At 40.6% G+C, this 12,731-nt stretch overlaps 1 protein-coding gene across 1 annotated transcript in view; it reads left to right on the top strand.

Moving 5' to 3' along the window:
• Window positions 1-11,779, top strand: part of ACYP2 (acylphosphatase 2) — a 32,434-nt gene extending 20,655 nt beyond the window's left edge. The window contains exon 4 of the mRNA XM_058835281.1: window positions 11,004-11,779. Within this exon, the coding sequence (XP_058691264.1) occupies window positions 11,004-11,118 (115 nt within the window). The 3' untranslated portion in view covers window positions 11,119-11,779. The remainder of the gene's footprint in view (window positions 1-11,003) is intronic.
• Window positions 11,780-12,731: the final 952 nt, after the last annotated feature.

Here is a 12,731-nt window from a genome sequence, read left to right as displayed (position 1 = left end):
GGACCCTTAAGAAATGGACCCATCAATATTTATTATCTGGGGCTTTGTCTTCCAGTATTGGGAAAGGTAAGTCCTTAAAAATGTCCAACAGTTAAAAATGGGGTAAAAATAATGATTTAAAGCTGAAAGGCGGAGTATTATCTATTAGGGTTAAAAATTAAGGAAATGTCATAGTATTTTTCTACATACTGGTTCAATATAGGGATAAATAAGCAAAATGACAAAGAGAAGGCTGTTTCTATCCTGAAGTCAAGGGAGAATGAAGGAACAGAAGGATTTACATCACAATAGTAGATGATCTGTCAATATTTGAATCGTGAAGTGGCTTCCATTGTTTCAGTAAACAAATATGTAGGCAAGCCTGTGATGTCCTGTACTGAGTTTAAAGCTGAAACGGACATTTTAATTAAATAAAAATCCTTTTTTCTGCTTTATATTATGGGGGAAATTTGTTCTCTGGTGGAGATGCATTTCTTTACTTGCTGGCACCTTCCTGATAAGCCTTGTGCTGTTTGCCCTGTAGCAAAAGAGCTGGAGAGCCAAGTTCCATGGGGGGATCCTGAACATGTAGTGCAATGTTCTGGCTTTATTTGGGCTCCACAGTCCACACTCAGAGTTTCATAAAAGGGCAGGAAAGTGATAATCTGAATTATTTATTTAACAATTTGTCAAGTTTTGTGGCCAAATGCCCTTGATTGCAAAGAAAACTGATGCAGCAGCTCTGTATCAGGTTGATCATGGCATTATGTATGTTTAATGCTTGGAATCAGCGTTACAGGTGTTCACTGGCTGATGAATTCCTAGAAGTCCTTGCTGACTGGGTTCTGACATCTGTTGACTTCCCAGTGCCAGGATTTCCAGTCTCCTGCAGGGATTTGGTTTTCCCAAATAATTGAGTATGTCTGTCCAAGAGGAAATGTGCTCTGGTGATTGGTATCCAAGAGTTTGAGGGATGGCTTGTTTTGAAAATGAATGTCTTTGGAATTGGAAACCTGTATGTGGTTGATAATATATTCTATGTGGAGTTGTCACAGTCAAGATGATCTTTTTATATATTTTTTACTCTAGGTGTAAATGCAGATTTGCCCTCAGTAGGATCTATTTACACAGTGGCAGCAGTTATGCTGCTTCAGATGTCTTTGCATGTGTGTTTGCTGATGAAAATTCCACCAGAATAAGCAACCATTCATTTCTCCAAACACAGGAGAGGTATTCAGCATGATGTAAGAAATGGGACTGACTTTGCATTTGTGTTTTAGTGCTGTGCTGAATGAAATGGCAATTATTGCTGCTTGTTGAGATGATAAAGGGTGAAATGATGTTTCTGTGCCTTTGGAAAGACTTCCAGTGATTCTTCCTTTTACTGAGGTACCCAGTCTGAGCGCCTGGAACGTGACTCACAGAGGTGATGTGCTCTGGAGCTCCTTCCTGATCTCAGTTACATCTGTTTGGTGGTAAAATCTGTCATATCATCATAAATATTCCTAGAACTCGGTCCTTATCTTGGGAATTCCTGGAGGCTTTTAGTGCCTTTATCTGGAGGCAAATCTATGGTCTAGCCACTTTTTGTCCCACACATGCTCTGTCCTGACTTTTAGTGCAGCTGCTTGAGGTTCATATTTAACTGATATGATTTATATAGTGATTGGACTGTTTTTTCTGGACAGCCAGGCAGCTTGCTTTTATAAAAAGCATGATGACATGAACTGTTCTGACATGAATTTTGTGAGATTATTATTTCACAGCAGCTCCCCCAATCATAACACTGCTAATGTTTGGAAGTTTGCATAATTCCTCCTATAAATTATTATTTTGTTGTTTTTCTTTGAAGGTCTTGGTGTTGCCAAAAACTGAAAACATCTTTTATTCTATGTGCACTTTGTAATGCTCAAATAAATCATGAGCAAAATCAAAGGGCCTGAGCTTGGCTTTTGAGAGGTTTTATTCTAGGGATGCCTCTGTGTCTTCACAGAGGGTTTCAGCTCCCTGCCTTTGGAAGTCTTTGTCACTGGAAGCACCAAGGAACTCCAAGTTGACTGTGAAACGAGTTGGGGTTTTTTCTGAAATACTTGTACATAAATTTCAGTAAAATAAGCCACTAGTTAGATCTGGGCTTTTCCAGGATATTTTTGTGGTTCTCAATTCACATCCCAACCCATGTAGTTCCTGCAGCAGCTGTGGAAAAGCCATAAGGAATAGGTCTGTCCAGGCAGAAGGAAACTTCAAAAAAGGGGGAAGGGGGGGGAAAAAAAAGAAAATGGCATAAATCACAGAAAACAAATGAGGTGTTTGATACTTCTTGACAGCCCCTGAAGCTTGATGGAAAAATGGGAAAAAAGAGAAGATGGTGTTTAGGAACATATTTATGCTTTGTCAATAATTCTCTTCTGACCAAGCATCTCACAAAATATCAAAACCTGCTATATATTAAGGAATTACGAGGCATAAACAACAAAAAATTTCTGCAGGTCAAGGTACTTACAAATAGTTATTAACAAGACCTATTTGGGAATACTTAATTAGTGTGAAATGCACTTCCAAAGATGGTTTCTTTTGGTTTTGCTATTTCTTTCTTCTGTAGTTGTAGTTCTTTGTTTAAATTTTGTAAAAGCAGACATCAGGTCTATGTCCCTGTCTCTAATAAGTGTTGACTTCAGTAGGTACAGGATGCTGTTGAGTTCAGTAGAAATAAGATGCTCTCTTTAGTAGAATTCTGGTTTTATTCTGATTTTTTGAAGTCTGAAGCTCTCACTACCAAAATCATGTACTGTAAGCAGGCAGATTTGGAATGAGCAGGAAAATGTCCAAACCCCTGGGAAGTTTAGGAGGAAAGATGAAGCCAATTACCCTCATAGTTAATAAAATCAATCTGCTTTGTTTTCTGTGAGTGGTAACTTCAAGTAGGAAGTTCCAGAGCTGCCTTGAGAAGGTGAGATTTTGGGATTTCCACTCTGGGTTCATTTTATAGGAAAAATGATTCAAAGAAATCTGTTTCTTGCTTCATTCATCTAATCACTGTTGCAGATAAACAGGGAAATGTTTTTAGGTAAATACTCTGAAAATGAGGTTTAATAAAAAACCACAATGTAGTACAACGCTGAATGGCAAGAGCACATATCAGATCTCATTTCAGTACGTATTAAAAGCCTTGTTTAACAATATTTTTACACAAAGAAACATTGAACTGAGATGCTTCTTCATGCTCTGATGGCTTCCTTAAATAGCTGGGAGCTTTGTGTTTAATTTTCCTCAGTGAGTATATCTATAGTGACAGTCCATGGGCCCCAGGATGGGCTTTGCCTTTGGCATGCTGTGGTGAAAAAGTCTTTTCTATTTTTTTTTAATATTGTTAGAAAGTATAAAGCCCAACAATTAGACATATTGCAATGTAGACTTTGAGGAAATCAAGTTGCCTTGGCTGAGTTATATTTGGTTTTTATTTGATTTCTCAGCTGATCTATCCAGCACCCCTCCTGTTGGGGTGGTCTGGGGTCAGGAATTGCTTCATTAGGGTGAGGTGTTTAATACCTGCCTGCAGAGAGTGAAAGGAAAACTTCATGGAACTTGGAAAGCCAGGGAAAAATGAAATTGAGATTAGATCTGCCAGAAATGGTATTTTGAATGCAGGTGAGGTCATAAGGAAAACATTATAAAGAAGCAATATGTTGAAGAATGAAGATTTATTTTCTTACTGTAAGTGGAATACAATTCCTTGGGAGGTGATGGTGTGGAAAGGGATGTTTGCTTCCATAAGGTCCTTGAGGGCCAGCCTGGCACATCCCATCCTGGAGCCCCTCCTGCCTCAGGCTGTTGTGTCTGGAGCTTTACCTCAAGGCACAGCAGACAGAAAGTCTTGGTGGGGGTGGGTATATGATGGAAACAATAAATAATACATATCCCAGTCCTTGCTCTGCTTTCCAGGGAATATTGCATGTGCATCCTGTGGGTGACAGGTGCAGTGTTCCCTGCCTTGTAAACACACCCTGCTGGATGCACCTCCATGTTCTGGCGTGCTGGAAACCACAAGGAGCTCTTGGCAAATCAGGAACAGAATCCCTGCAACATCCTTATGTTAATTTTTTGCTTTCTGCTTGTTGGAGCTATATCTGTAATAGCAAAAAAAAATAGAGCATTATGAAAATAAGTCTTGATAAAGCTCAAATTTTCTCAGCTTATAAAATTTAAGCAGACTATTAGCTAGTGGGATCCACTTGGTGTTTTCCTGAACACTTGTGCTCTCTAATATTACGTATTTAAAACATTTTCTTGTTTGCTCTTGTGTTCTGAAATGTCTACTATGTTATATCACAGTTGCTTTAAAAAAAGCACTTGGAGATGGGAGGTTAAAAGGGAGGGTGTAACTGTGCTTCCTTGGAAAGTGTGCAATATAAATTAACAAATTAGATCACATAGTGTAAAATCGGGGAAAAAATAGAGCTGAGCTAGCTGAATGCTTTACAAAAAAATTTCAAAACTCTTTTGCAAGCTAAGGACAAAAAGAAACCCGAAGTTCTTAGTTGTAGGCCAACCTTGTTAGCTTGTGAAGTATTCCAACAGAGACATTTTAGGAAAAGATAAATTTATGTGCAGTCACTGCAACACTGGAAATGTTAAATATTGGCCCTCAGACTTGCTCAGAGCTCTACAAGAGGATACTTTAAAAGTGTTGATGCTTTCCTTTAAGACCTTTATAATTGGAAATGGCAACTTCTCAGTGAGCCTTCTGACTCTTTTTCCCAGCCCTTTAACTATGCAAAGAGATTTGTAAAGTAAGGGAGACTTTTGAGGAAAATAGAATCTCAGTGGTGCTTAAAAGAATTCACTCCAGTTTGGCCTGGCTTTGTTTTTGTTCTTGCATAATAATAAATTATTCCTCACTAAGTGTCTCCTCTGAGGAGATGCAGCAAGTGTGGCACTGTGGGTGTCGTTCCTTGTGGCTTTTGTGTCTGGCTGAGCCTTGGGACTGCAGAACAGGGAAGTGTTGTCTTTCAAATTCCTGACTGTGTTGGTCAGCTGTGCTTGTGGCTCTTGGGTTTCTGCCAGGCTGTGTAAAGACATGGGTTTGAAGTAAAGCTGAGCTGGTCAAGTGTGATGATTCATTATGGCTCTGAAATGGCCAGTGTAAGGGTTTAATTAACATTTTGATGGGTAAAACTGGTCAGAGGCTGAAGTCCTTTAGTCCTTGTTCAATCTTATGTGGGTGATGGGTGCTGAGCATTGGAAAGAGCTTTTCTTTTGTTGGTGCCCCAGCAGTAACAGTTCCTGCTCATTTAAGCTTCCCGTGGCCTTGTGTTTAATAGATGTGGAATTGCAGAGAACCTTGAGTGGCGTTCGGTGCAGTGGGTGGGGTTAGCCAAAATTCCCCGTCAGCCTGGGGAGACAAGCGTCCCTGGAGGGGCAGCCAGATTCCAGGGAGAAAACACAATGGCCCTTTTGGCTGCTGCTGGCTTCCTGGGATGTTTACTGCTCCAAGAGACAGGACACAGGCTTTAACTGGAAATTCCCTTTGTCTCCTACTTTTCTGTAGGTCGGTGTGGACATAAAAGCTTTGTTTGAGTTACTGGAATGGCTGAATTTGGGTTTACTTTTCACTCACTTCTTTACTTTGGAACAAAGATTGCAGTGTTGCTGAGATTTTTCTGATAAGATCTCTGAAAGAAGCCAAAAGTGACTTGCCTAACATGGCCTAAACAAAGAGGTATGCTGATAAGTTTTAATAAAAATATACTTATGATCTCATGTTGAAATTATTAAATCCTCCTTGAAGGTTACCTAGATGATTAACAGGAAAACGCACAACAGATCTTGGCATTGTATATGACAAAACAAAAACAACTCCCGGCTTGGTTTCTATTGTTGTGGGATAATTCCTTCTCTTTAAAATAATAGGTGAGGACATTTAACATGGATCAGATACCAGTGTCAGAGTGAATTTGAGGTACATTGAGCCAAATTCTCTCCTCATGCAAACTGGCCATGATCACTTTTTTTACATTAAAAAAGCCTTGCCAATACCATACGGAGTGTGATGATTAACACATAAGTCACTTGTCTCAAGCTTATAAATAGAAATTCACCACCAAAATGTGTGTTTGAGGCTTACTCACGGCCATGTCCGACAATAACTGTAAAATTGCTGCTGACATCCTTTCCAATGTACCTCGAGGAAAAGCTCATCGTGGATTCCCAAGGGAAATGCTGCCCGAGTGCAGAGGGGAAGGAAGAAATACAAACAAATTAACAACATTCATCTGACAGCTGTGTTTAAAAGCAGAGTCAAACACCAGTTTTGATTAAGTACCTTTCTCTCCTTCCTAAAACACTTGCAGAGCTTGTGTTAAATACCCGATGTGCCGAGGCATTCCTGCTGTTGGGATGCAGGAGCAGCCAGGCTCCCACACACCTCCAGGCTGCAGCTCTATTCTGGGCCACCGTGCCCACGCCTCAGCAGGTCCCTTCCTTTCCAGCCACCCACTGCTTGGTCTGTATCCTTCAGTCCTGCTGCTTTTGCTTCCTTGCTTTAATCCTCTGGAGTAACCCCTCACATGGCTTGGATGTCGTGGGCTCTGGTGGGGCCATCCTAATAATGGGGTTAAAATTCCCCTCCCTTGCACTTTGCCTTGTTCTCAAATCCTGGTGTTCTCAGCAAACTTTATTTTGCCAGGGTTTTTATTCTTTCTACTACTTTTTCACAACAAGAAACCCTATAAATTTTCATTACAATTACCTGTTTTCCTGGTAGGAGGAGCAGAGGTGAGGGGACAATAGGAAATGGCTCTGCAGTAAGCTGAGGAGGGAAAGGTGGGAGGTGTCTATACAGAGGAATTTTGGGTTTATAAAAACAAATGTTTTTGAGTAAAGATTATAGAGCAAAGCTTGAAAACTGTGGCTAAAGTTCTTCCCAAAAGCTCAAAAGCTAGATGGCCATGAGAGAGAATTCCATGTGTCTTCTGCAAATGGGGAAATATCAGGATTTATGAAAATTGGACAGTGCTGTTGCAGAAGGCAACAATATTTTTGAAGAGATTTTATAAATATTTGCAAGCCTGGTCTATATGCTGTCACAGATGTAAATATAATCTTCAAAAAGGAATATTCTCTGCAGTATTTTATTCTAAACAAAGGCAAATAAAGTGTAAATAAGCCAGTGCTGTTACTTTCTCTTCCTCTAAATAAAAGCACAGGTTTCTTCTGTTCCACTTAAGTGACACTGTGCTTGAGGCAAGAGAGGAACATATTCCTAACCTGTGCCTGGTTCCTCCTGTATTAATGCTGGAGGGCATGTCCAGGTCCTTTCCTAGCACCACAGACTGTAAATTTCTCCAATATCAGGATAAAAGTTTTTTTGCATACAAAAAATGAACTATTGCAGGAGTAGTTTTCATATTGTAAAGAAATGTTTTAGAGAATAATGCCAAGCAAGCTGTTTGTTTTAGAGAGATCTGTTTTGTAGCAGAGATTAGAGTTAAAAAATAAATATTATTCAGGAAATCAGAAAGTTACTCTGTTATTGTAGTATTTCAAGCACTGTGGGTTTTACGGCTGTGCCAGCGTTATTAATTATTATTATTATTAATGATAGCACTTAGTGCTGTGGTTTAGTTGGCAAGATGGTGTTTGGTCAAAGGTTGGAATCTATCTGGGAGGTCTTTTCCAGCCTTGGATTCTGTGATTATCCCGTGTTCCAGAGATGTAACTCCTTAAGTAACTTTTCCAGGGAGCTCTGCAGATACCTGGCCAGGCTCCATCCTGGCCAAGTGAACAGGTAGGAGTGTTTTCCTGCTCGGAATACTGTGCATAGCGAGGCTGCTTCCACAGGGATGTAAACTGGGATGGTGCAAACGCAGCTCTTTGGATGTTGTTTTCCAGGAATGTGTGGAGGGGAAAGGGCTCTGTTGCCTGGGTGCCAAGGCAGTGTCCCTTAGCAAGGTTTGCTTCAGTTAATGAAAGGAGAGAAGGGAAAGAGTGACAGATCCAATTGTTTTAAACTCCTCAGAGTATCCCCCTTGAACATGGGGATAGGGAATCTGTGTGGTTTGGTTGAGGAGCTGTTTCAGGAGTCCTGACTTCTCCCCTGGACAGGGAGATGTGTAACTCAGAAATTCACGGTTATCCACAAATCACTGGGATCAGAGCATGGCCAAGAGTGACTTGATGGACTTGGGTTGGGGAGGAGCTGTTTACAAGGGAATGGAGTGCCAGGACAAGGGGGAATGGCTTCAAATTGACAGAGAACAGGGTTGGGTGGGATATTGGGGTGGAATTTTTCCCTGTGAGGGTGCTGAGGCTCTGGCACACATTGCCCCGATCCCTGGAAGTGTCCCAAGGCCAGGTTGGACGGGGCTTGGAGCAACCTGGGATAGTGGAAGGTGTCCCTGTCCATGGCTGGGGGTGGCACTGGGTGGGTTTTAAGGTCCCTCCCAACCCAAACCATTCCATGAAATAAAATGTGGTCAGAAATGGGTATTTAGAGATTAGCTCTTGTTCTGGATTCATTGGAGCAGTCACTTTGGGAATAATTCTTTTAAAACAAGAGGAAGCTGTGTGGTGTCCTCTCAGCAATGTCCTCGTTCACTTCAGATGAGTGAGGGGGAGGGAGTCTCTGCACTCCTGAGGAGAAGTGGGAAGGAGCAGTGAATTTTAACATGGATGCTATAAATGACAAGCTAAGACTCCAAATGCAAGTAATTGTAGCTCATCTCTGCACACATGAAGAGATCTGAGGTGAATGGGAAATGAGAAGGCTGAGTGAAGCAGGAGGAAGTGCAGAACCTTTTCTTCACTGTTGATCTGGATACTCATAAGTAAAAACCATTTTTAAAAATACCCCTGGTAGTGATGAGATTGGAGATGACATTTAACTTCTAGGAACTACTGATTTTCTGCTTTCTTAGCTTGTAAAAAATGTGCTTCTTCATAGTGCTGGTGACTGAGCTGTCACTTGAGCAGAGAGAGGGCGATGGCTGAGGAAAGCCCCCTCCATGTGGAGCTGAGCCCCAAAGTCCTGCAGTTCCCAGGTATTGCCCCCTCCCCTCCCTCCTGTATTAAATAAGGAATTACACACACATCCTGTGAAGAGTTTCCATGGAGCTGGGTTGCTCTAATTGGATTTTCATAATTTGTGCTTCATCCTTATTCATGTGAAAGAGAGTATGTGGAGCTGAGAATGGGTTGTTTGCTCCAGTCAGAGTTTGTAGTTATTTCTTCACCCAGCAGAACTTGGGAGGTGGAAGCACCCAGGGACGAATTCTTGTTGTGAAGGCTGGACAAGGAATATATTCCTTTTGGTTTTGTCCAGGATAAGCTCACCTTCGAAATGGGAAGAAAGAAGGAAGTAGTGAACAAATGATTACATTACTTAAAACGCAATTTCTACTATTTTTAGGAGATGAATTCAGTATTCCAAATACTTGTTCGTTCTTCTCTCGCTCAAGGACATCCAACTACTGGTGACTTTCCTGGTAAATAAACAAGAACCATTCTCAGATCTTTTTCTCTGAAAATGAAACAAAAGGGACTGGTCTGTCCTAAGGCTTGTTTCCTTCTGTTGAAACATCCCCTCTGCCTTGAGGCTTCCAGCAGATCTGGGAAGTTGTGTTCTCCTGTTTTACTCCTCTCATTACTGTGTTGTATTCCTTACTGGAAAGGCTTTATCTGAGACAGGGAGGGAGGTTGTTCCCAACATGCAGCAAAGAACAAGAGGTGTGAAGAAGTGGAAACATCTGACAGATAGTTTAATTTCTCTATGCTAAAATGGAGCAAGTCACACTTGGAACATATGAGATACCTGGGTCTGGTTGCTGTTTTGTAGGAAGTGTTTCTATACAGAGAATATATATATTTTATATATTATATTCTATACAGCTCTGTTTTGTTGTTCAAGTCCCACTGTCTGTGGCAGTGATGAGACCAATCTGTGAAGGACTAATGTGATTCGTGGGGAAATTATTTTTCTCTGGTAACCAGTGAAGGCCCTTGAGATGTTTTGCAGTGTTTTCTGCTGTCAAGAACTGCTTTTTCAAAAAAGTCTTGCATGTAGGGTCTCTAGCAAGGTGGGTTTCTTTATCTCAGATGTGATATACTGATTTACTGGCTCAAGGTAAGTAATTTCTGTGCATGATTCTCATGATAAAGACATCAAAGTTAGGTCTTACTGCTAGAATATTGCAGTTTACAATGCTCAGTGTGATTCTGCAAAGGATTAATTAGCGTAAGTCTGTAAGACAGCTCCTATTGTTTTCAAATCAATTTAGGTGGGTGTTTATTTCTTTTTAATAGTAATCAGCTAAGTATCTATACTAACTTCTAAAAATTATTTGTGTAGAAATATATTTCTCCTTCAAAATGGTACAATAAGATACTTTCTTTTTTCTGCTTCTGGGGGTTTAGTACAACCAAAAATATTGGCCAAGTATTTTTTTGTAAATAAAGCTCTGTGTAAGCAGTCACCTGCTGCATTTCCAGTGTTTGGGTATCCAGTTAAAACATTCAGTATTTATTACAAATCAGTATTGCTCTGATGTAATTTGTTTTTTTGTTGGTTTTGAACTCATCCCTTTCCCGTTCCCATTCTTTTAGTTGCCAGCAAGGAGTAAAAACAGGCTGTTGGGATTGTTTTCCTGTCACTTTTCAGTTATCAGTGGTTTTTAGGTCCTTGCTAAAAGCAAGTATTGAATCTGCAAAGGTAATTATACCTATTGGAATGCTATTAATAGTGTTTGGAACGGATCATTGCAGTAAATCTGCTTTAGCCCTTTTGTCAGCTGTGGTTTTTATGTAATTTTGTGTAAATCCCCTGGAAACACTGATACCTTTTAAGAGTTTCGTTTGCTTTTAAAAGGGAAAGGGAGGGAAACCAGAAAAGAACAGACTTGGGGTAATTTCCTTTTTGAAAGATGCTTTTTATGGCTCTTAAAAAAGTAAAAGTGAGTGAAGGCATGACAGAGAATAACCCCCATGTGTGCAGTTCCTTATCTGCCAACCCTCTCTTATTTTTCCTGCAGGAAATCCTGGCTGAGCAAAGTTGGAAGCCCGAGTTCCCGCATTGATAAAACAAATTTTTCCAACGAAAAGGAGATTTCCAAGCTCGACTTCTCGGATTTCAACACTAGATACTAACAGGAGGGAACGTCACTAAGCACAAAATTCTGACATTTCTGCTGCATGATATTTACTGTGCCTCCATCAAACGTCACAAGAGCATTGGGATGCTTTTCTGTACTAGGGATAAACATAAATGCTCCCTGTTCCCACCAAGTAAGAATTCCATGTTGCTGTGTTAGACATCTTGCACAATGAATGTCAACATTTAGTGTCTAAAATGCCAATATCTAATTTATTGCAGCTTTGAAAGACAGATAAAAGCTTAGAAGTGCTGGTGGTTATTTGTGCACAATGAGACTTGTTACATACAACCAGATGGTACCTAATCTTTACACTGTGAGTCATATTTCAGATGAAAAATAATAATAAAATTATGTTCTACTGTTTGTAATCTCACCAAAAATACTTAACTACAGAACTGGAACACTTAAGAGTTCTGTGTAACAAGTCTGTTATAAACCAGGCCCTTTGTGATAATTAATAAAGTTATAGTGATAATTTAAAATGATCCTAGTTTGAAACAATGTATTTATCTAATGAGCTCTGTATTAAAATTCTCCATAGTAATTCAGATAAATCTTGTTCTAAGGTGGTGAAATATGTGACCTCACACCCTGTTTTCTCCTGTCTACTTGTACCTTACATCTATGCTGCCTATAAAGAATGTTTTAATCTCTTTGCTTTTTAGTGTTCTTACTGAAAGTGAAGATTTAAGGGATTTTCCTTATGGATGTGTATTTGCTCCTGAGTTAAGACTGTGATGGAACTTGCACCCACATCCATCATCTGAAGTTCATGGAAATCCTGAGCCATGGGCTTGCAGTAAATCCTGGATGAGTCTGGTCCTTTGTGGGTGCAGTTCCCATATCCAGCGCTGTCTCCACAGCCACCCTGGGGTCAGTCAGGGCTGGATCACACCTAGATCCTCCTTCCTGTGGGGCTTGTGGGTCAGGGTTAGAACATTCCAGGAGACTTCAGGAGGATGCTAAAGCTGGTGTTCCTACTGGCTGCCCTGTCCCCCTTCCCTAGGTGGTGTCAGTTTGGGCAGCTGCACCAAATCTACAGCTCATGGTTTGCATTTCAGGGAGGAAGGACATTTCCTAACTTAAGCACTGCATTTTTCCATCAGTGCAAGGTGTGCCTAGAAAGGTATTTCTGCTCACCACTAGAATGATTTTTTTTTTTTTTTTGGACCTTTGCATTAAGCAGTAAAATCTCCTTTCTAGAATTTGCAGGAGCTGCTTCTGAGTTGTTCTGTGATTATACACAAGCCCTCATTGTTGTAGTCAATAGCTCTTGTTCAGCTGATGGCAAATGGCAAAGTTCAAGTGTAGCAGGGGTTCAAGAACTGCTCCATCCCCATGGAAAACTGGACCCTGCCTAACAAAGTAGTTTACATTTTCCTTGGAGCTACCTGGCAGAAAATACCCCCTTAGTTCAAGATTTTCCAGCCAAGTGCTTTGCTCATAGTTTGAGGAACAAGGAGAGAGGAAGGCTAAAAACAAAGGGGTCATTGGATACAGAGGAAGAGCAGCCAAAAATTGTTTTCATGTGTTCCAGGGGTGGAACTGGTGCTCACAAGGACCTGGGGATTTTACCCCAATTCCCCTAGAAAAGCACAGCTTGAG

Source organism: Poecile atricapillus, chromosome 3 (genome assembly GCF_030490865.1).
Source record: "Poecile atricapillus isolate bPoeAtr1 chromosome 3, bPoeAtr1.hap1, whole genome shotgun sequence".
Classification (NCBI taxonomy): domain Eukaryota; kingdom Metazoa; phylum Chordata; class Aves; order Passeriformes; family Paridae; genus Poecile; species Poecile atricapillus.
Note: the sequence above shows the minus strand (reverse complement) of the source record. Positions and strands in the feature narration are given on the sequence as shown.